The following is a 22,391-nucleotide window of genomic DNA, read 5'->3' as shown; positions in this document are numbered from 1 at the left end:
AAATTATTATGGCAAGCTAACTAGCTAGATAGAGCGAAGCAGGGCAGTTTGTCAACGCACAAAAGAGCTCCGGGAGTACAACGGCAATTAGGAATGCTTGGCTGGACCTGATGTTAGTTTCCTCCAGGATCACAATGACTCTTATTGAGAGACTTGTTGCTTTTGTTGGTTAGTTGTAACGGATTTAAATTATTGTACTCGCTGTGAAATATTTTTTATGTTGATTGTTTTTCTACAGGTACACTCTTGCACTTTTTGAGTTTCATGTTGTTTAATTGTGACTTGTTTAACTGCATGCTCTTATGGTTCTTCCCTTTGGCAGTTATTTGGTTTTTCACAATGTATGCTTCATGTTTTGGTTGCTCGCAATGTCGTTGTTATGATCAGTGACCTATGCACTTTTGTAAAGCTCTCTTGTGGAAGTCGCTTTGGATAAAAGCGTCTGCTAAATGCATAAATGTAAAATGTAGCTTTGAAATAGGGGCACTCGTCAGACATAAGTCCCAACTGGAAAATGTCAGCTGTTTTCACAGGACGAGTTGGAAAGGGTTGGAAAATAAATAATAATAAATAAAATATATATGAGAGAGAATATAGGTCGTGCCCTGCCGTTCGGCAAGCACACCCAATAAATATATACGAGAGAGAATATAGGTTGTGCCTAACAATAATATTTCTATAATGAGTCGCCTGTGGAATGTACCAAGTGTTGTGTCCCTTGTAGGAAAAGCAGAAATGGACAGGCCAGTGTGTCTGTGTGTGTTTATAACTTAAATATATATTTATAATTGTATAAAGATATTTATATACCTTGACAATGCTGATGGGCTTCCTAGAAAGGTGGAAGCTAGTGTACAGGAGGAAGGTGAGGATGAAGGTGAAGGCTCTGTACCTGCAGGACAAAAAGATAACACAGGGGGCAGCAGTCATTTCGTAGTAGATGTAGTTTGGGGGAAAGACGGACAAAAGAAGTAAGAGAGAGGTTGTGAGAGCTTGAGAAAGAGAAGTAAACACTGGACTATGGACCAAAAACAACTAACTTCTTTCACAGGCCTGAAACAGATACTATCTCTACGATACAGCTACATAAAAGGCCCAAGAAATGATACTAGAGGCTAGACCAAGCTTAACAGGTATTTGCAGATCATTGTGAAATATGCAAATGTACAATGGAGCAATACTTTCACTAAATGTCACCTACCCCTCTGGACTTGGCAAACAAATCATCGTTTGACCAGTCTGACACACCCCAACCACTGATTGTTGTGTCAACAATAGGCTTACACACATTAGGAAAGCTAGGTTGACCAAGTACAAAGTAGTTGAGTACTGACTTCTGCAGAGGTGACTAACAGTTAAAAAAAGTACAGTATAAAAGCAAAAAAATATGAAAAACTCAACTGTCAGATTTCCTTGATTTAAGATTATATTTTCATTACATTTTAGGACCCAGGGGCCAGTTGCATAAACTTAGTTTAAGACTAGTCTTGGCCTTAGACGGTCTTAAATTGTCAGGTTAGATTAGTCTAATTAAGTCTGTTGCATAAATAGTAAGACTGACTTAATTTGCGGAGGGAAAGTTGGCCACCTATCCATTTGGCCAATCCTGCGGTAAGCGCTTTGTTGCTATGTTAACAATCTGTTAGTACATCATTATATTCACATAGTTTGTTACAAAATGAATGTAATTTGTTCATTTAACTGCAGAATATGAACTGGGGTCTGCTTTTCTGCAAAAAAGAAATTGTATTAAATGAGTACATGAAAACATAAGTCACTGCATTGACGCTAGCCATCTGCGTCGAGTTGTTGATAAATGGTTATAACATTAACTTTGGGTTTGAATTAAGATGCTTAAAAACGCATATTAAATTACTTTTTCTGTATTGTATTCTTCCAATAGATAAAAGTTTTCAGCAGGTTTAAATATGTCGATCTTCCGCCGTTAACCCTGTAAGACCCAAACATAAAAATAATGTCAACATTTTTTTTCTCAGATGATGTTGTAAGAGTTTTCTGATGAAGATAAAGAAGGATTAATTAAAAAAATATGTTTTTGTAAGTTTTTAGGGAAACGTAATAATGCAACATTGGGCCTAGTTGTGAGCAGAATTTCAGCATTTGCTCTCAAACTGTCAGAACAAATACACAAACCAACTAATGGTAAATTTGGAGTGTGGATTGCTTACATAGCACTACAACAGTACATTTCATTAATAATAATCAACCAACAGTCATATTTTGATGAATCAGAATTTATGAAAAAAAAAAGAAAAACGGGATAAATATTATAAAACCAGAATGAAAACTTAAAAGACCCCAGGGTCCATTGTTCACGTGCAATGGTAGTCCCAAAAGCAGTTCCTTTCCTCTGAAAAGCAGAGACGGAGATTGCACTTTCTGCAGAGCGTATTAGAATATCCTTTTATGCAGTGTCTGCAGCGTCCTCTCGTTGTCTTCACCGGAAATGTGCGACCATGTCCCTGCGCACATCCGTTGGTGGTTCACATGCCCTCTTGGCTGGGACCCCATTAGGTGGACCCCCATTACCTGAGGATGGTCTCTTCTGAGCAGTCACAGGTCTCTGAGGTGTCACAGTTTTCAATGTCAAAGGGCTCCCACTGGCTGAAGATGGCCACCCTCTCCTTGGTGTGCTGACAGCGGTGTTTGTCAGAATGAGAGAGGAAGCTAGTTGCACCTGAAACAGTCTCCTGTTCAACATCTTTTTCTTGGAAATATTGAGAGCCTTGCAGTCCCGTTTGTAGAGGAGACAGGCATTGATCACAGCAATGATAATAGTGTGCCAGAAGATGTAACTATCAGCGGCGCAATTTCATGAGGAACTTGTATTTGGCTCCAAATTAGTCCAGCAAATCCACACCGCCCATGTATTTGTTGTATGCACCCACAATATGAGGTCTCTGAACTTCAATGTAAGATTTGGTGGCTTTGTTCCAGCGTTGAATCTTTTGCACAGGGTCAATGCCAGCAAAGGGTGACAAGTGTGACTGCCCTGTTGTCATATCACTTGACAGCGCATATGTTGTGGTTTGGTTGGCTTGTGTTGGTTTGCTCGATGTCCTTACCATCATCATCATTAGTTGGACAAGCAGTGGGTCTCTGATTCTCTTTTTCCACATCCTCAACATTTTCAACCACCTGCTCACAGGGTTTTTCCCTGGGTCAAAATGGGTCTTTGGTTCTCCAAAAAAATAAAAATAAAATGTATATATATATATATTCTTTTTTTCTTCTGTTTTCTAATCAATGTATTTATTCCTCCCCCCCCCCTGAAACTATACCTATATTTCAGAACAGGTTACTGTAATGTAATAGTCTAATGTAATATAAAATAATAATTTTTTCGCCAAGTGTCTTATTTACATTTAGTCATTTAGCAGACGCTCTTATCCAGAGCAACTTACAGTAATTACAGGGACATTCCCCAGAGGCAAGTAGGGTGAAGTGCCTTGCCCAAGGACACAAAGTCATTTGGCACGGCCGGGACCTTCTGATTACTAGCCCGATTCTTTTAACCGCTCAGCCACCTGACTCCCACCTTATTTCACCCATAAGGCAATCTTTAAGTCAATCTTACGTTAGTCACTCATAGGGAAGCTTTATGCAACAGGTAAATTCAAGTGTCTATGGGAAGTCAGACTTTAAGTTATATTTAAGTCTAAGACTAGGTCTATTTTTATGCAACTGGCCCCAGTCCTTGTATATAGTGTATACTCTCCTGTAAAGTAAATTTACGCAAGTCACTTAAATGGATGTAGCTACACACAAGCTCCCTTCTGGACTAGGAATGCAACAATGACTTTGATAATCGACTAATCTAACGATTATTAGAATGATTAATCGACTAATCATCAAGACAGTCATTCACAATTTAATTAACTGTATTAAAAAGTAACATATTGACTGATGCAGCATTCTGTAATCCTTTTTTATGTCATAAATATGGAACAAAAAAGTGAAAATGTTTTATTTTGGGATAAACTATAAAAACAAATATTACTGACAACTTTCCTCTCTCATACTTTCTAGTGTGATGACAATCAAAACTGTCCCGACTCCTTATGCTAGATTGCTTTCATTTATGCAAACCAAACTTTACTTCACTGCAATAATGTGTTTGTTTTGTGTTTCTCTGATTTGCATTCACTAATAAAAAGATTTAACCTAAGTGCGTTCAAGTTGTAGCTACTCGTAAGTCGGAATTTTCGAGTGTTAATAAAATGGTCCTACACACTGTACTGTCTACCGCTGTCTGTATGGCGTGAAATTGGTGCCAGGAGAGGAAGCTCTGTAAAAACGATTAGTATACTTCTTCATCATTGGACATTTTCGTCTGTCTATCACACAAAGAACGAACGTCGGCCATAACCTAATCTACATTTCAACAGTTAAGTTGATTCAAAAGCAGACGTGGTGGAAATTCAGACATAGTTAACATGATCATTGAGGGACTGATTAACTAATTCAGGAGATAGTATGGGTGGAACGGTACACTGAAGTCACGGTTCGGTTCATACCACGGTTCAGACATCATGGTTCGGTACGAGTTCGGTACAACGGAGGGAAAAGCAAAACAAATCAGGTTCCTCTACGAGTGAATACTATGGAAGCCCATTTCCGCCAGTAAAAAAAAAAAAAAAAAGACAAATTAAGTCATAATTATGAGATACTAAGTCATAATTATGAGATACAGTGCATGTCCACTACAGCGTGGAGCCCAGCAGACACACGACTGGTTGAGTGACCGGTGGCATAACATGTAATCTACTGTAATCCTGCACTAGTAAAATATTGTGTATTTTTACACAAATGTGGTATTTTGATCAATACTGTGAGTACATGAACCCAAGTCTGCACGCTTGGCCATGACTACTACAACAGTGACCTTACAGAACTAGTACAACTCTGTATTAACCTGTCGGACACGCCTCCGAGCGTGAACTGTGGGAATGCAAGCGGTGCAGGGCATTAAAAAACGCTGTAGTTAGTTTCTCATAATTATGACTTAGTAACTTATAATTATGACTTACGTATCTCATAATTTCAACTAAGTATCTCATAATTATGACTTACGTATCTCATAATTATGACTTACGTATCTCATAATTATGACTCAGTATCTCATAATTATGACTTAGTATCTCATAATTATGACTTACGTATCTCATCATTTCAACTTAGTATCTCATAATTATGACTTAATTTGTCATCTTTTTTTTACTGGCGGAAATGGGCTTCCATAGAATAAGGTGCATTGAAGATGACACGTGAATTCCGATTGCGTCAGTAATTTTTTGGGCCATATTTGCAGTCTATGTGTATCTAATGGCTGGTTAAGCACTGTAGGGAGAATTTTTTTTTTGTCTCGTTCCAGTGATTGGCACACCTGGGTGATGGCGTCGGATATTTTTGGTCATTTAGCACACGCCAGATGCGTTATATGCGTTAGCATGTTAGATGTAGCTATTTCCACTCACATACCCCACAATCAGTGACGTGCGGTGATGTCAGTAAGAGGCTAGGCACTTGAATGGGAAAATGTGTCCAAACTTTTGACTGGTACTGTACATGTTGAAGAATACAGGATCGAAGTAGGCAAGTGAGTTTTTCGCTTGTCGTCCGCAGTGAACGCACAGTAGGCCTAAAAGCACTGCTTATTCTACAATTCTTTTTGTATTTGATTATGCGTAACTGATTCGTCATCGTAACATCTAAACAATTGGAATAACACACATATTGCATATATAAATCACAAGAATAAACAGTAAAAATACAAATGTATTAAATGAAATGATTTCCTGAAATTGTTTACGTTTGAATTTTGGCAGGGTAGGCAGTGCCTACCTTACCAGACTGCACGTCACTGCCCACAACTGCTGAACAATGCTGACACACAGTGCTTGTCTTATCCACCACTATTTCGCCTGTACTACTGCAACTGAATGGGAAACCGAAGTTTTCCCAAACTTGCAATCTTAAAAAGGCCGGCGGGTCCTCTATCTTTCGTGAGTCGCCACCACTCGCCATAGCTATCCTATCTCTGACTCACAGCTGCGCCAATCAGAGCTTCAGATTAGATGTCCCTAAAGAACACGAGTATCTAACAGTAGTTCCGCATTACATTAATTAATTTGCATGCAAGTTTTATTTATTTTTATACAGTGTATTCTCCGTGTAATTTCATGCACCGAACCGTGACGCCCTTACCGTACGGTTCGAATACATGTACCGTTCCACCCCTAGGAGACAGCAATAAATGAAATACCTTAGTCATATTAGATGTAGCCTAAAGGCTAGTCTACTACCAGAATTCTTAAATGAGCCTACCATGGAGTAGTTCTTTTAGTGACTGTTGCTGTTAGACTTACAGTACGTTAGGCTATGGTAGATGACGGTCCATTTCCCTGTTATCTAACTAAAAAAGCTATGAACGTTTTCTGTTGCTCGGATCGGATGGCACAGGCGTGAGCTTTTGACGGTGAAATGGATAGCGCGCTGTAGCCTAGTGCTACTCAGCTAGGCAGTCACTCAAGTAAACTCGCAGTGATGATGAAACCAAGGTGGTACATACATCAATCATCCATCAGCAATAGCCTACAATTATCTTTTGCTTTTCCTATTTCTTTCTGAAGCAGAGTTGAAGAGCAAGCAGGGTTGGTAGCAGAAAGGTAAACATTGGATGAATCATAATTTAGGGGACATTAAGATTTCCTCTTAGCAGTTTTAATATTGGTTGCTTGCTTGTACATTCTTCCAGTCACTCTGTAATTTAACAGAACCACTTTTTTTGACATTGAACACTAGGGACCTGACAGAGCAAAGCAGAGTAGAGACGTGACTGCAAGGAGAGGGAGCCCAAAGACAGGCAGGAGCATCCAGTCCAGGCAGTTGCTTTCAGAGACAGACTGAGGGAGAGACAAAAGGTTTTCACATGAAATATGTCTAATCTTTCTGCATATGTTCTTCAGTCGGACAAATCTGATTCTAATAGGTACATGAGTAAACTGAAGATCTCGTTTGAAGATCAGATTTGTGCTGAAAAGAAAGAGACAACACACTTACCTAATAAATGTTTATTGAATGTTACATTTAGTAATTTAGCAGATGCTCTCATCCAGAGCGACTTACAGTAAGAACAGGGACATTCCCCCGAGGCAAGTAGGTTGAAGCCTTGCCAAGGACACAATGTCATTCCTCACGACCGAGAATTGAACCGGCAACCTTGTGATTAATAGCCCGATTCCCTAACCGCCCAGCCATCTGACCCCCGAATGTTGCAAAAATCTTTGTGTACCTCTATGCTCCAAGAATGAATAGTACCTTACTAGTTATGTTAGGAGAGGTGCTGTTTATCCAGTTGTGGTTTAGGCAAGTTCTAGGTACGGCATTAAGGGGGGAAGAACATGACAAAGAAACCAAGTATACTTGTATACAAAGATTTATTAAAGATGTACATACATATTTCTCTTATAAGAGAAAACAATAAGATGAATACAATAATAAATAAAAATATAGCTGCAAGAAGCAATGGCGGATTCCTCCTTCAAAATGGCAAAATGTTGTAAAATTGACATAATAGTTACACTGGGATTAACGAGAAGAAACTTTTTTTCAATTTAAACAAATGTATTCTACTCTACGATTTGAAGTTTTCAATCGTTCGACATTCCTGAGACGGCAACGCGCGCAGGTAGAATACTATACGTGTTGCCTTCCTGGTCTTAAAATTTATGCTAAATAAGTTATTTTTTCAAAGCTAGCTAGCTAGCACTAGCTATCGAACGAGTGAACACTTTAAATCGTAGAGTAGAATAAATTGGTTTAAATAGGCCTAAATACAAAACTTCCTACCTAGTAACCAGTATAGCAACCAGGAAAGTTTCCTGCTAGCCATGTAGCTATCTCAGGAATTTAAGGTCGGCATAGCGACAGACGCTTCCTTGCATCGGAACGGCATTGTGATGTCAGATAGGACAATTTTTGGCACTAGGACAGTTTTTGGCCTGACAGCACCAAGCCTTGCCAGGTTGTCACCTATCAGAAAACCTCTATCTTCCATCACCTGATTGCCTGGATTAATATTAATGTAAAAGCCAGACTTACCACTGATCTCATTATCTGATATCCTCCCTCCTCACATTTTGGAAATAAATGATGTGGAGCCATAGGGCATGATACCTATTAGATCCGTATTATGGTGATTATAATTCGACCAGGTCTGGGCTCTAACCCTGAGATTGAATGGCCTGTCAATGAAAAACTCTGTGCAGTCAATGATAACTACGTATTTCTTAAACCTCTTCTTGAACTTCTGTGGCATGTTTTTCAGAAGAACCTCTGCAGATGGCCAGGGGATTAAATTGGACACACTTTGCAAGGACAGGTATGACTTTGTTGATAACATTTGAAACACATGCAGAGGACACACCAAACCGGAAACAAAGGTCTAAATGGGCAAGTCTGTGTCGGAGCTTCATCAAAGTTAAAAGAAGTTGATTCTCCTTGGAGATAACCCTTCTTTCTGAAATAAGCGGTGTAACTAAGTTCAAAATCCAAATAAACGCAGCAAAAGATGGCAGTCCAAAATAAAATGCAAATACTTTCTGTTTCCGCTTAATTTGACTAGCTGCATCCTTCTCTGTGACAATGACATGTTCTGAAGAGATGGACAGCTTGTCTTTGTAAGAGTCTCTCTCTAAATGCAACTTATGTACCTCTTGCTGTAGCATTTCACACAGACCCCATTGTCTTGTTTGTCATTCCTCCTGGTTGTCTTCTATGTCAGGATCAATCTCTGGTTCTGGTCCAGCTGCAGATGGTACTGACCCTGTTTATCTGCTGCTCTCTTAGCAGATGCGGTTGGATCGACTAACTCAGGTCCCAGGTGTTGTGAAGGAGCAAAGTCAGGGAGGTCGGGGTCAGGGTTCGTACAACCTGCATAATAAACATAAAGACATAGACCATTTAAGCATGTGCTCTAAAGTGACTATTTTACCAAATGTTTTTAACTTCAATTTTGGACACTGGATAGTTAAAGTTACGCCTAACAAAGCAAGCTTTACAATGAACACTGCTGTTTGTTAGCCTGGGCCTAGACCTTAATTGTATAAAATGTCCCCTCTGTAATGTAGGCTACAACATTTCATTCGAGTAGGGCAGTTAACGTTTCATCCTTTAAAAACTGCACAGAACACAGTAGCTTCAGTAGAACAGCAGACTTAAAACAAAAGGTGTTCAGTAAAAGCTTGCACTTTTTTTTAAAAGTGTAAACAAACACTTGATGAAAGTTAGTCAAAATTTAGTTTGCTTCCACGTTTGCAGTTTGTTACAGCTCCTACTTTTGCCTTTACATTTACACATTTAACTTTACCTTCGACTGTGTCAATTGGAAAGCATATCGATGGAGCCAAGTTAAGACGGTGACAGCTAGGCTAGTTCTAAGCCATCAGCTATGTAGCTGTGGGTGTTTCTTTACAGCTGGGAAAACGCTAGCTAGCATTAGCACTGCCAAACTAGAGCTGACGTCAGCTATAGCAGGCTAGCCATTATGTTTTGCCAAATTGATACTTAATAGTATAAATTAATGGATAAGGATCATAGTAAGTTTAATAATTTTTTATGTAAATATGTATACCGATATTTAATTAGACAACCAGTCATTGAGTCAGGTGGCTGAGCGGTGAGGGAGTCGGACTAGTAATCCGAAGGTTGCCAGTTCGATTCCTGGTCATGCCAACTGACGTTGTGTCCTTGGGCAAGGCACTTCACCCTACTTGCCTCGGGGGGAATGTCCCTGTACTTACTGTAAGTCGCTCTGGATAAGAGCGTCTGCTAAATGACTAAATGTAAATGTAATTAAACCTAGCATTAGCTGGACAATGTGAGTGTTGTCAAATCGTTTAAATTAGTTGATTCTCATTTATATAGGAATAAGGTGGTGTTCATGTAGTGCTCAATTGTACTACGATCCTTATCTATTAATTTATACTATTAAGAATAATGTTTAAATGTTGCATAAAAGATAAAAGAACTACTTACCAAATGACTTGCAATTGAAATCATCAGCATTGTAGTTTTCTGCTGATGTTCTTTGTGTGATAGACAGACAAAAATGTCCAATGATACTGGACACAGAAATTGCTATATTTGATTGGCTTAGATGGTTTTGGGAGCAGTGTTCCCACCTCCTTCTACAGAGACACAAATCATTTTCTACAGAGACACACATTTTTTTTGCAAGTTACGATTCTTTTTTGGAAGTACACAAATCGTTTTTGCAAGTATACATTTACATTTAGTCATTTAGCAGACGCTCTTATCCAGAGCGACTTACAGTAAAGTACATGGACATTCCCCCGAGGCAAGTAGGGTGAAGTGCCTTGCCCAAGGACACAACCTTCAGTTGGCACGACCAGGAATCGAACTGGGGCTGTGTTCTTCCTGAAGTCCACAACCATCTCCACTGTCTTAAGAGCATTGAGCTCTAAGTTGTTCTGGCTGCACCAGGTCACCAGGTTGGCCGCTTCCCACCTATAATCAGACTCGTCTCCACCAGAGATGAGCCCAATAAGGGTGGTGTCCTCCGCAAACTTCAGGAGTTTGATGGACGGATGACTGGAGGTGCAACTGTTGGTGCACAGGGAAAAGAGCAGAGGAGAAAGGACGCAGCCCTGAGGTGATCCGGTGCTGATGGACCGGGAGTCAGAGACTTGTGTTCCCAGCTTAACGCACTGCTTCCTGTCAGACAGGAAGTCTGTGATCCACCTGCAGGTGGAATCAGGCACGTTCAGCTGGGAGAGCTTGTCCTGAAGCAGGGCGGGGATGATGGTATTGAAGGCAGAGCTGAAGTCCACAAACAGGATCCTGGCATAGGATGCTGGGGAGTCCAGGTGCTGTAGGGTGAAGTGGAGGGCCATGTTAACTGCATCTTCCACAGGCCTGTTGGCTCTGTAGGCAAACTGCAGGGGTCCAGTAGAGGGTCAGTGATGGATTTAAGGTGTGCCAGCACCAGGCGCTCGAAAGACTTCATTACCACAGAGGTCAGGGCGACGGGTCTGTAGTCATTATGTCCTGTTGGCCTTGGCTTTTTGGGCACAGGGATGATGGTGGAGGACTTATCGCTCTGGATAAGAGCGTCTGATAAATGACTAAATGAGACAGGCTGGCACATGGCATGTCTCAATGGAGGTGTTAAAGATGTAGGTAAACACCGGAGACAGCTGGTCAGCGCAGTGCTTGAGGGTGGCTGGAGAGACAGAGTCCGGCCCAGCTGCTTTGCGGGGATTCTGCCTCTTGAAAAGTCTGTTAACTTCACCCTCCTGAATGGAGAGAGACGTCACTGTAGAGGGGGGGGAGGTGGGAGGCCTCCTGGGTGGGAAGGGGTAGTTCAGGACTGTCCAATTGTCTTTCAAATCTGCAGTAGAACTCATTCAGGTCGTTGGCCAGGCGGGAGTCGTTAGTGGAGTGGGGGGCTCTGGGCTTGTAGTTGGTAATCTGCCTGAGCCCTCTCCAGACAGAAGCAGAGTCGTTTGCAGAGAATTGGTGTTTTAGTCTCTCTGAGTACAGTCGTTTAGCCTCCCTCACCACCTTGCTAAACCTGTTCTTCGACTCCTTGAAACTGTCTTTGTCCCCACTCCTAAACGCGGCCTCTTTCTCTGACCTCAACCTTCTGAGTTTAGCTGTAAACCAGGGTTTGTCGTTGTTGTAGCTTACCCTGGTGCGTGTTGGTATAGAGCAGTCCTCACAGAAGCTGATGTATGATGTCACAGCCTCTGTGAGCTCATCCAGACTATTGGTAGCAGTCGTGAACATGTCCCAGTCAGTGCAGTCCAAGCACGCCCGCAGATCCTCCATAGCTTCACTGGTCCACTGTTTTGATGTCCTCACAGCAGGCTTACAGCGCTTTAGCTTCTGCCTGTATGCAGGAATCAGGTGGACCATGGCGTGGTCAGAGTGACCCAGTGCTGCTCGGGGGAACGCATGGTATGCTTTGCTGATTGTAGAGTAGCAGTGATCCAAGGTGTTTCCTTCTCTGGTAGGGCATTTGATGAATTGTCTATATTTTGGGAGTTCTTGAGTGAGATTGCCTTTGTTAAAGTCGCCTAGCACAATAACCAAGGAATCCGGATTTTCATGCTCCACACTCAGTATCTGGCTGGCGAGCACACGTTGAGCCTCGTTGACGCTAGCCTGCGGAGGCATGTAGACGCCAACCAGAATGAATGATGCAAACTCTCGTGGCGAGTAAAAAGATCTACAGTTAATAAAAAATGATTCCAGATCAGGAGAACAGTGCTGCAGAATCACTGTCACATCTTCACACCAGCCACTGTTAATGTAAAAACAAATACCACCGCCTTTCGTTTTGCCAGAGAGCACAGGGTCACGATCCGCTCTCCGCAGTTTGAAACCTGCTAGCTGTAGCGCAGAGTCTGGGATCAGTTCACTCAGCCATGTCTCCGTAAAGCACAAAACGGAAGATGAATGAAAGTCTCAGTTTTTCCACACCAGTAGCTGAAGTTCATCCAGTTTGTTGCTCAGTGAACGCACGTTGGAGAGAAATATCCCCGGTAACGCTGTGCGTGCCCCACGCCGACGGAGTCGCACCAGAGCACCGGCTCGTTTGCCTCTCCTACGACGCTTCGCTGCTAGGACAAAGCCGAGGGTGGCTTTTAATTCCTACTACTAATTCTGCCGCTGGAAGCAGAAAAGTGGGAAATAAATCCACATGAGTTGTAGTCCTGATTTTTATAAGTACTTCTCTTGTTAGAGAACCCCGGAAATCTTGGCAGAACACTGAATTAACAGACAAAACAAGACAAAAAAGAGCCCACCTAACGACCGAGGCAGCCATCATCGGCGCCATCTTGGACGAGCTGTCATTACACGATTCACTCATTATGAGAGGTCCTGATCGCTTGGTTGTTCCCATTTTACTGCGAGCCACAGTAGTTTATTTGGCACATGAGGGACACCTAGGTATAGTCTGTACCAACAGAGGCTGCGTGAGCTTTACTGGTGGCCACAACTAGACAAACTAGTACACTCTGTCATTGCCTCCTGTGTTAACTGCCAGTTCAGTGATAAAGTTGCTGTTACTGCTCCTGCACCGGTTATACCAGTTGATCTGCCAAGTAGGCCATGGGAAAAAGTTGCTATAGACATTACAGGACCATTTGAAAACGCTACTTGGGACTGTCGTTTTGCCATTGTACTCACAGACTACTATAGTAAATGGCTTGAGGTTGCATTTTCCTCCAGTGTCACTACTTATGTTGTAATTCACTTCAATTTTAGCCACAGTGTTCAGTAGGGAGGGTAATCCAAAGTTCCTAGCCTCAGATAATGGATGTCAGTTTACTTCCCATGCCTTTGCAAACTTTCTAAGTGAGAGAGAGATACAGCACCTGAGATATAGGGTGTACTACCCAAAAGCAAATGGTGCTGTTGAGAGACTGAGTACTGAAAGAGTGCATACAACTGAAAGAAGCCGCAGACCATGGAAAGAGGCTGTTACCGAGTGTTTGCACAACTACAGAGCCACTCCGCATGCAACTACTGGTGCAGCCCCATTTGAGCTACTCCGAAATAGGAAAAATGCGCACCAAACTGAACATTCTTCCTGTAGCAAACAAAAACAAAATGCATGCACAAATCAAAGAGACTGTAAAGAGAAAACAGAACCGAATGAAGGCATACAGACAAGAGAATGCGAGCAAAACCACCTACATTCAAAGTGAGTGACACTGTTCGTGTTCACCGACCTGAACATGTTCCCAAAGGATCATCCAAGTTCACAGAACCACTGACTGTGATGAGAAAAGTCGGACAAAATACTTACCTTCTGAGTGATGGACGCAAGTGGAATGCTTCAAAACTTGCGTACTTTCCAAAACAAGCCTTAACTGGTACTGAACAAAACCATTACACTGTAATTGATACTCTTGCACTACCTGAAAACCCGAATATACCTGGGCCCCGTTCGTCGTAAGGGTTGAAGCTAAGTTAATCAATTGTCCCTTTATCCCGTTAACATTAGCGAGATGAGTGAGAACAGCAAATATCGGTTTGTCAACGGCTGATCCGCATCCAAATCATGTGGTTAATTTCAATCAGGCTAAACTTATCAGGGAAATTGCACGTGCACGTCCTACTTCAAAAGGCAGGAAAGGTCGATCACCAAAACCGTGATTTTCTAACGGTATGATGGCGGAAAAGACGAAAGAGAGAGCGGTGATAGGCTATTCTCGCCATCCGAGGAAACTATTATAATGAGTCTGTCTCTACGAAGACAATAAGCATATTATCATGGCTAAATTAAGCTGGTTAAGCGCCAAGTACACTTTTCTTACAGTAACGCATGCTGCGGCTTTGCCAATGTTTTCTGCATCGCCTATACTGTATAAAAATGTAGCCTATAGCCTACCTGACGCAAAAAACCTCAAGGCTATGCAGTCTGAAGCACAGTTAAAGTTTCAAGTAGCTTTATTGTCAATTTCTTCACATGTCAAGACATAAAAAGGAATCGATATGACGTTTCCCACTCTCCCACAGTGAAACATATAAAAAGCACAGGCACAACAGATAAGACAAGACATTTCGTAAAACATAGCGTTACATATTCACATACAGCAGCATAAGCTCATAATAAAGCTTGCTGCGGCGTGTGATATTTGCAATGTACGGCCCGAGAAGGTCTTGCAAATAAATGAGTCCATGTCGGCTGAATCGATATCGCTCAAACAAGAACTCATCCGTGTGAAATAAAGGATCTTGGCAATCGCGAAGAACTCTATTGGTATGGAAAGCTAATCGAACTAAAATATAGCTCCTTGGTCAACTGGGTCTCTCAAAAAGGGAGCTGCCATGTTATTTTCCGGAGGTGTGGCAAGCTTATCCAGCTACACTTACGTTAGCCTGCGCTGGAGCAGGTTAGTGCTAATTGATATGTTACTATGGTGATTTATCGAAAGTTGCTTCCACGAACCAAAAAGAGGGGCGTTTTTCATCTTAGCCTGAAAATTAGCTCGCTAAACCACTTAGCGAGCTACGACGAATACCCCCCTGATCCAGTTCCTATATGTAGCCAGAGATCTAGAAACGCAACAAGATGGTTGACCGGTTTTGTAAGATTAAGTGAAAGCTAAACGTAACCCATTACTGTTCTTAGTGGGTACAAATGTTATAAACACTACTGTCTTGTTATGAAAGTGTTGTAATATGAGGTTACGAGTCTGATGTCCTATCACAAATTATTGCATCCGTTGTAATAGCTAAGATGGTTCATAAATATTCTCATATTACTGTTGGTAATACAAATTGTAAGTCTGTTAACCTAACTTGTGTTACATAAGAGTTACACAGTACAAATGTTCACATACTAATAAGTAATTGCTTCAGAAAAGGGGAAAATGTTGTGTTGTGCTATGACTTGGAGTAACCACCAGAGGGAGTACTACAATGCTGATATGTTTGGTAAAACGCAGAGTAACCGTGCGTGTCCACTACAGCGGAGCACGCGGCACGTCAGCTTCCAATTAATTTTAAATGAAACCGGGCAATGACGCTTGTGTAGGGCATTGTGGGAGCGTCAACGCCCGGTACTCTTTAATGACCGACATCGCCTCATAACACAAAGTACAAACCATTTTTTCTCCTTGAAGCACAAACATGTATTCGCTTTCCCGTCTTTCTTGAAATTGCCTTCCATCCAGGACCAGATGCAGCCTGCTTTGACTGGGGTGCAGTGAACATTTCTGGGGGGTATCATGATTACGGAAAGGGATCGTATTATTTTTTATATTTGTACATTTTTTGAGAATGCTTATCGATCCGAGTGTTAATCAGGCGCGGAGCCAGACATTGTAAACATTTGGGGATTAGCCTAAACCTAGGACATATTCTGGGTTTGATGTGATGCTAGACAGGGACTTCCACAGTTAATGAGTTTGACACGTGCTTTAGGAAAGGGGAAGGGGAAGAAAGGGGAAGTTGTATAAGTGTAACTTCAGGCTGCAGTAAAGCAGGTTCTCACTGTAACGTCAGACTGACATAGCCTCCCCCTCTCCTACCACTAGGAGAATTGACGTAGACCTGTCATGTGGAGGTTAATGACTTTGATCTCAGCCAGGAGGTCTGTAACTCAACTGCAATAACAAGACAATAAAACACCTGCCAGGTTTGAAGCTGAAGGACAAAAGAGAGTCCTAAAAATGTAATATTTCAATTTGGGACAAAGATGTAGGTTATGGCTATATGCAAATGTATTTCACAGTTTTTTCCCAGACGACTACCTTTTTTTTCTGTCTTAGATATATTTTTGGCCTTTTCCTGCTTTATTGGATAGGGACAGTTAGAAGCAGACAGGAAAGGGAGGGAGGAAGTCATGCAGGAAATGGCCCAGGCAGGAATCAAACTCGGGCAGCTGCGATAAGGCCTCAGCCCGTATGGAATATGCTTCACCTGGTGAGCCACTGCCTTGTTTTCTACTGTAAGCAGTGTATTTTGAGGTCTAGCCAATTAACTCTCTCACAGAAGAATACACAATTAGATTGAACTTTGTAGAAAATAGCTACAGGAACCAATCCCTTACAGGGTTATGCATAGACAAACCCCTATTATGAGTAGTTTACACAGAAAGACTCCTCTCTCTTGTCCCTCAAATACGGTTGAGCTTCAACAGAACAGAAGGAAGGCAGGATTGTCAAAATACATAAACGCACATTATTACACACTGAAAATTAACATTTGGTCAGAGTCTGGATATATTTGTTGCATATTCAATTAATCTGTCTGACAAAAATCGCTTCAAATGTAATCCTCATCGTTATTACATTTAGTATTGCAATCAATGGACTGACAATCGCCTCTGGAGACAGTGTGTCAATGCAATCATTCCCTTACTCCACATTGTACTCAAGAATGACAATTTAAACAAACATCGGGATAAAGATGGAGAACAACCAACAGACATGTAGGTACACAGAGAGACAGACAGCCAGACTCACCACTGGACCTTGTTAAATGAAACCAGGAAGCGGATGCCAGGGGGTACTGGTGCCATGTTTGGAGGAGGAAGGGGGTGTGGCTGATGAAGACTGGGTTGAGAGGGCAGGTGGACTTCACAGAAGGAGTGTCCAGAAGGAGGAAAGGGACTGAGGCCAAAACATCAGGCTCCTCTCAGGAGGTGCTTGGAGTCCAATCCTTGTAGACATGGCCACACAAATGCATGTGTATGAACCAAATCATGTTGCCTCCATATTCTGTAATGTACATGCGTGGAAATGTGTGTTACTGTGTTCAAGGCAGAGTACATCAGTTCCCTAACCCCACATAAGCATCTTTGAGAAAGATTTCCATTTGTCTAATGTACATACAGAAATCCTAGCTTAAGGAGATCACAAGTCTAGCTTGTGGCAAGTCAGAGCCATGGATGAAAACTGTAGCTGTATTATGCAGGAATAAAGATCATGGTTGAGGAAGCTACTGAAAATGTTACGTTATCAACCATTTTATATTTAATTTAAAACCTTGTCTGGACTGGACTCTGGCACATCAATGAAAGTTTCTGACAATTTAGACATTTTAAAGTTCAAGAGATGTTATTTGAACTTTATTGAGGTAAACTTCTAAGAAGTCTACAGATATTTTACTTCAACTAGAATGTAAGCCGAATTAATGCGTTTGTCATTCGAGAACACGACACATCATCCTGCTCACTCCGTGTCTTTCCCAACATAAAGTAAACATACATAAAACAATCCCAGCAGCAAAATAACACCGCCTACGTGGAATGGTTGAACACAAGGAGAGTGACAAGGAGATGGGCTCACCCAAGAAGTTAACACTTTTACCACTGCAAGTATCAAGCAATTAGGTTCCTATCACAATGTGATTGACTGCCTTTAAAAAAAATAAAAAAAAAAATAGATTATCTACGTCACGATGTAGCTGATTAGCTTACCGGTGATCTATAAATTATGACTTTTTAGGACAATGATTTACTGACATTTGTAGTTTATTGACAAGCGCTTATATGATCCTAGCATTAATGGATATATAGGTTACTATTTGTTAGGCGGAACCATTGTCTTCAATATCTTAGAGCTAACTGGCTGAGTACTCTAGTTACACTACATCGTTAGCCTCATTAGCTCGATCATCCTTGTTCAAACAAAACTATCTTACACATGGTAACGTTTCAATTGGAAATTGCCACGCCCATTCCCTCATAGTTATATAGATCCATACTCTGCCACACTTACTTGTTCTTAGAACTGTAGAATCGTGAAAACAGCTGTCCAGAATATTTCTGAAACTTGAGCAGCTATCACTTCCTTGTTCTGAGAACGCTCCTCTGAAATGTCATCCAATTCAGTCACACAGCCACAGCAGTCGCGCAACATTCATTCGTCTCGTTGCTTTCGTGACGTCAGAGCAGGACAAGTACAAAATCGACATCTTGATGATCCTAGATGAAAATGTATTTCGAAAGATGCTCTAAATTACACTCTGGAGAACTAACCTGCTACCTCACGAACAAGGAACAAATATTTATGTTGCCTGTAGTCAATAAACTGCAGACGAGACATGTTGTAAATGTAGACAGTGTACTGACAATGTAGCATTTAACGAGACATGTAAGCCACGTTTTATTAGATCTTAGTAGTTAGATGGTAGTTAAAAAATATATTTTGTAGGCTACGCAACAACTAATTTCCAAACGTTGTAAAATACATCTTCATTATTTTCGCGGGTGATTGAGTGTAGAGTTGTAACTACGTTACTCTATTGTCATGACAACCGTAAACGAATTTCAGTTGTGACTGATCCTTGACTGGCTCAGTTTCAGAGTAAACATTTCCTTTAGAGGCTACTAATCTATCCATATAAACTACCATGTCAGATGTTGGTTCTGAGGATTTTGAGGATGATCAAGGTTACCTTGGGGTGAGTGAAAATATGATATAACGTTAGTCATCTTCTCTCGGCTAGGATAGAAAAACAGTGACTGCATAGATAGCTAGTACAGCACTTGAGCTACAGTTCAGTTCCGTCGTTGATGGTAGACTAGTACAACTGTACAGTACAATAGCTACGCAACAACAGACTCGCTAGTTTACAGTAGCTGCATTAACGTCAAGACGATGATAGACCCCTTTACACTAGTAGGACTAGAATAAGTATTGCTAATAAATAACTAGACTAAGTAGCTAACAAAGCTGATGGCACTGTTGTAAGAACGTATTCCATTTATTGATACAGGAGTATGAAGGTGACCGGAATGAAGCTGGAGAGAGGCATGGGGTCGGGAAAGCAGTGTTGCCAAACGGAGACACTTACCAGGGAATGTATGAAAATGGAAAAAGATGTGGACAGGTATGCCATTCTCATCTGGCTGTTCCTCTCAAGAAGGCAGCGTTCCACCCTCTCTAATTTACAGTGAGACGTCGGACACGATGACGGAACGTTTTCTTAGAGCAATGCTAGCCTAATAAGCAGAAATGCCTTACACTGGATGTAATTGATATACATGTTTTTGTTTACATCTTAGCTTATAGAAACAACAATAAAACGTTAAGTGTCCTTACATTTATAATACGGACTTTTTATGGGATTGGTGTGTGGCGAAAAAACATGACTAAAATTTAAAATGTAGGTCTATCCATAAACCGTAGCTATTTTGAGATCAAAATAAATTACCTTGCTAATTTGCATATGAGTGTTGGTTGACTGGTTTCTATCTGTTCTAAATGACGGTTTCAGTTATCTTGGTGTCAGTGCAGTAGCGGTTAGAACCGAAACTGTACTGTTGTTAGTGGTACGTGCCAGCGCCTCTTGTGGCACGTGACAGTGGCTAGTAGTACCACCGCTGCCAGTGGTACGTGGCAGTGCCTCCACTGGCACATGCCAGTTAGCCTACAGTACAGTTGATAGTGGTAGTACCACCGATGCCAGTGGTAGGTGACAGTGCCTCCACTGGCACATGACAGTTACTGTTCTGTTGATAGTGGTAAGTGTCACGTGGCAGTGGCATTGGGTGTAGGGTTGCCACCCGTCCCTTAAAATACAGAATCGTCCCGTATTTGAGATTAAAATAGCGCGTCCCGTTTTGAATCAATACGGAACAGGGTTTGTCACGTATTTTTAGAGTTGTCTTCAACGCAGCATCCCATGCAAATCATCCCACCCGCATTCTGTGAAGACTCGTCCTATTCTACCCCTGATTGGGTAATTCTCGCTGCCATCGTTGGTTTGATCCAGAGCCATAGAAAAAGAGTTGCGACATGCTTTGATCTCGCTGATACGTGGTTCATGTAGCTCGCTGTAGTTCCAAAAAAAACCACTGCTGTCAACCGGTTTGAATGGTTTTCAATGAAGCTGGCCAACGGAAGTCGTTTTCTCAGGCAAATGATGAATGAAACAGGCTCGGTTAAAGAAATCCGATATTCTGGCTATCTTCAGCAGACTCGTATCTACGAAAGGCAGTCCTCCCTGACATGTTTGGTGTAGAATGGAGTGAAATACAACATTGTGAACACCCACTGCCAGTGAAACACAGGAAAAAAGCTAGAGCTTCTTTGTCACGTGGTTCCGGTAGCTCGCTGTAGTTAAACAAAACCCCCACTGCTGTCAACCTGTTTGAATGGTTTTCGGCGGGACAGACACTCTCGGCGGGACAGACACTCTCGGGAAACTTCCGGGTTCCGTTATTGTTTTCTAGTAATTTGAATTTAGAATTCGAAAGGGGAGGAAAAACAAATACACACTGCTGGGTGTTAGATTTTTTTGAAGTCGCCTTTCTGGTCTAAAAGCCTTTTAAAATGTCATTGAAGTCATACACATTGTACGACCAGAGATATTGTTTTACGGCAAGCTCTGGTCACTTCCTTTTTTCTCTCGAGCTATCGACAACACAGCTGACAGGTTAGGCTCTCCTTGAGTAGAGTTTTGGGTTGCTGATGTTGTTGCTAATGTTGCTAATGCTCTGACATTCTGATTCTGCTTCGGATGCCATCAAGCGGGATCTCTGGTCGTAGTCAGTCCTTCACTAACCAATCAGCATTCATTAGCAGAATGCTAGCGTGTTATGGGCAACAACGACTCACCCTGTAAGAAATAGAAAGGACATAAGTGCTCGTTCATTCAATTTTCGACCTATAATCCATGTTGAACATATAAAAACTACAATCAAATCTGAGATTTCTCAACGACAATCAGGTGAGAGACACATTTAGCGGTTTAGCTCCATAGACTCCCATTCATTCTGCACTCGACCACGATCACTCCCAGTGGAACTCTGGTGGAACTGCAACAAAATTCGGTACAATGGGGCCAGAGCCTGTTTAAGGAGAACCTGGCCACTCCCTATTAAGCCCCAATGTACCGAATTTTGTTGCAGTTCCACCAGAGTTCCGTCTGACGTCAATTACATTTACATTTAGTCATTTAGCAGACGCTCTTATCCAGAGCGACTTACAGTAAGTACAGGGACATTCCCCCCGAGGCAAGTAGGGTGAAGTGCCTTGCCCAAGGACACAACATCAGTTGACACAGCCGGAATCGAACTGGCAACCTTCAGATTACTAGCCCGATTCCCTAACCGCTCAGCCACCTGACTGATTTTAAAAGGATTTTTAGAACAGAAAGGCGACAAAAATCTAACACCCAGCAGTGTGTATTTGTTTTGCCTCCCCTTTCGAATTCAAAATTCTAATTACTAGAAAAAAATATATATCCTGAGAAAAGTGGATTTTGAGGGGTATAGCTCCATAGACCTCCATTCATTCTGCACTCGACCGTTAGCACCCTCATATGGAACTAGAGTGGAACTGCAACCAGTTCAGAACCCGGACGTTTCCCGAGAGTGGCAGTTCTCTCTATATTAGACATTCTCTGATGGGGCTTAATAGGGAGTGGCCAGGCACTCCTTAAACAGGCTCTGGCAGCACCATCTCGATTCACGGACATTTTCGGTATATTAACACATAATGTCAATTGGTTACTGGTGTGTTGTATCGTGTATGTCTGATACTTTATTAACATGTATGTATTACATGAACTTACTTCATGTAATACATACATGTGTATAATAATAATACTTATGTATTACATGAATATTGTGAAGCAGAGCTAGAAATAGCTATGCTAGCTACCATACTGTACCAACTAGGGGTGTCACAATACCAAACATTCAGTAGTCGGTGCCGATACCAGTAAAATATCACGATTCTCAATGCTGATTTCGATACCACGTTAAAAAAGGGGTTTCTAAGATTCCATGTACTTGAATTTCTTTATTAACCCGTAAAGGAGTAGCGTCGCACATATGTGATCGTTCGAATGCGGGTCTCACATATGCGATTTCGAAC

At 41.6% G+C, this 22,391-nt stretch overlaps 2 protein-coding genes across 4 annotated transcripts in view; one reads left to right on the top strand and one right to left on the bottom strand.

The window, feature by feature from the left end:
• The window catches only part of slc37a1 (solute carrier family 37 member 1), a 68,634-nt gene extending 50,244 nt beyond the window's left edge, over positions 1–18,390 (bottom strand). For 2 of the 3 annotated variants that reach the window (XM_067251388.1, XM_067251396.1), the window contains exons 1-3: positions 18,285–18,390; positions 17,028–17,282; positions 811–892 (exon numbers count right to left, since the gene is read on the bottom strand). In XM_067251388.1, the coding sequence (XP_067107489.1) occupies positions 811–892; positions 17,028–17,083 (138 nt within the window). In that variant the 5' untranslated portion in view covers positions 17,084–17,282; positions 18,285–18,390. Of the gene's footprint in view, positions 1–810; positions 893–8,735; positions 8,956–17,027; positions 17,283–18,284 lie in introns of all 3 variants that reach the window. The other variant, XM_067251405.1, reaches the window with a different exon arrangement.
• Positions 18,391–18,850: 460 nt separating this feature from the next.
• Positions 18,851–22,391, top strand: part of rsph1 (radial spoke head component 1) — a 38,770-nt gene continuing 35,229 nt past the window's right edge. The window contains exons 1-2 of the mRNA XM_067258709.1: positions 18,851–18,969; positions 19,285–19,398. Coding sequence (XP_067114810.1) covers positions 18,919–18,969; positions 19,285–19,398 — 165 coding nt within the window. The 5' untranslated portion in view covers positions 18,851–18,918. The remainder of the gene's footprint in view (positions 18,970–19,284; positions 19,399–22,391) is intronic.

This window comes from Osmerus mordax, chromosome 2, assembly GCF_038355195.1.
Source record: "Osmerus mordax isolate fOsmMor3 chromosome 2, fOsmMor3.pri, whole genome shotgun sequence".
Lineage (NCBI taxonomy): Eukaryota > Metazoa > Chordata > Actinopteri > Osmeriformes > Osmeridae > Osmerus > Osmerus mordax.
The sequence above is the reverse complement of the archived record's forward strand: the minus strand, read 5'-3'. Positions and strand labels throughout refer to the sequence as shown.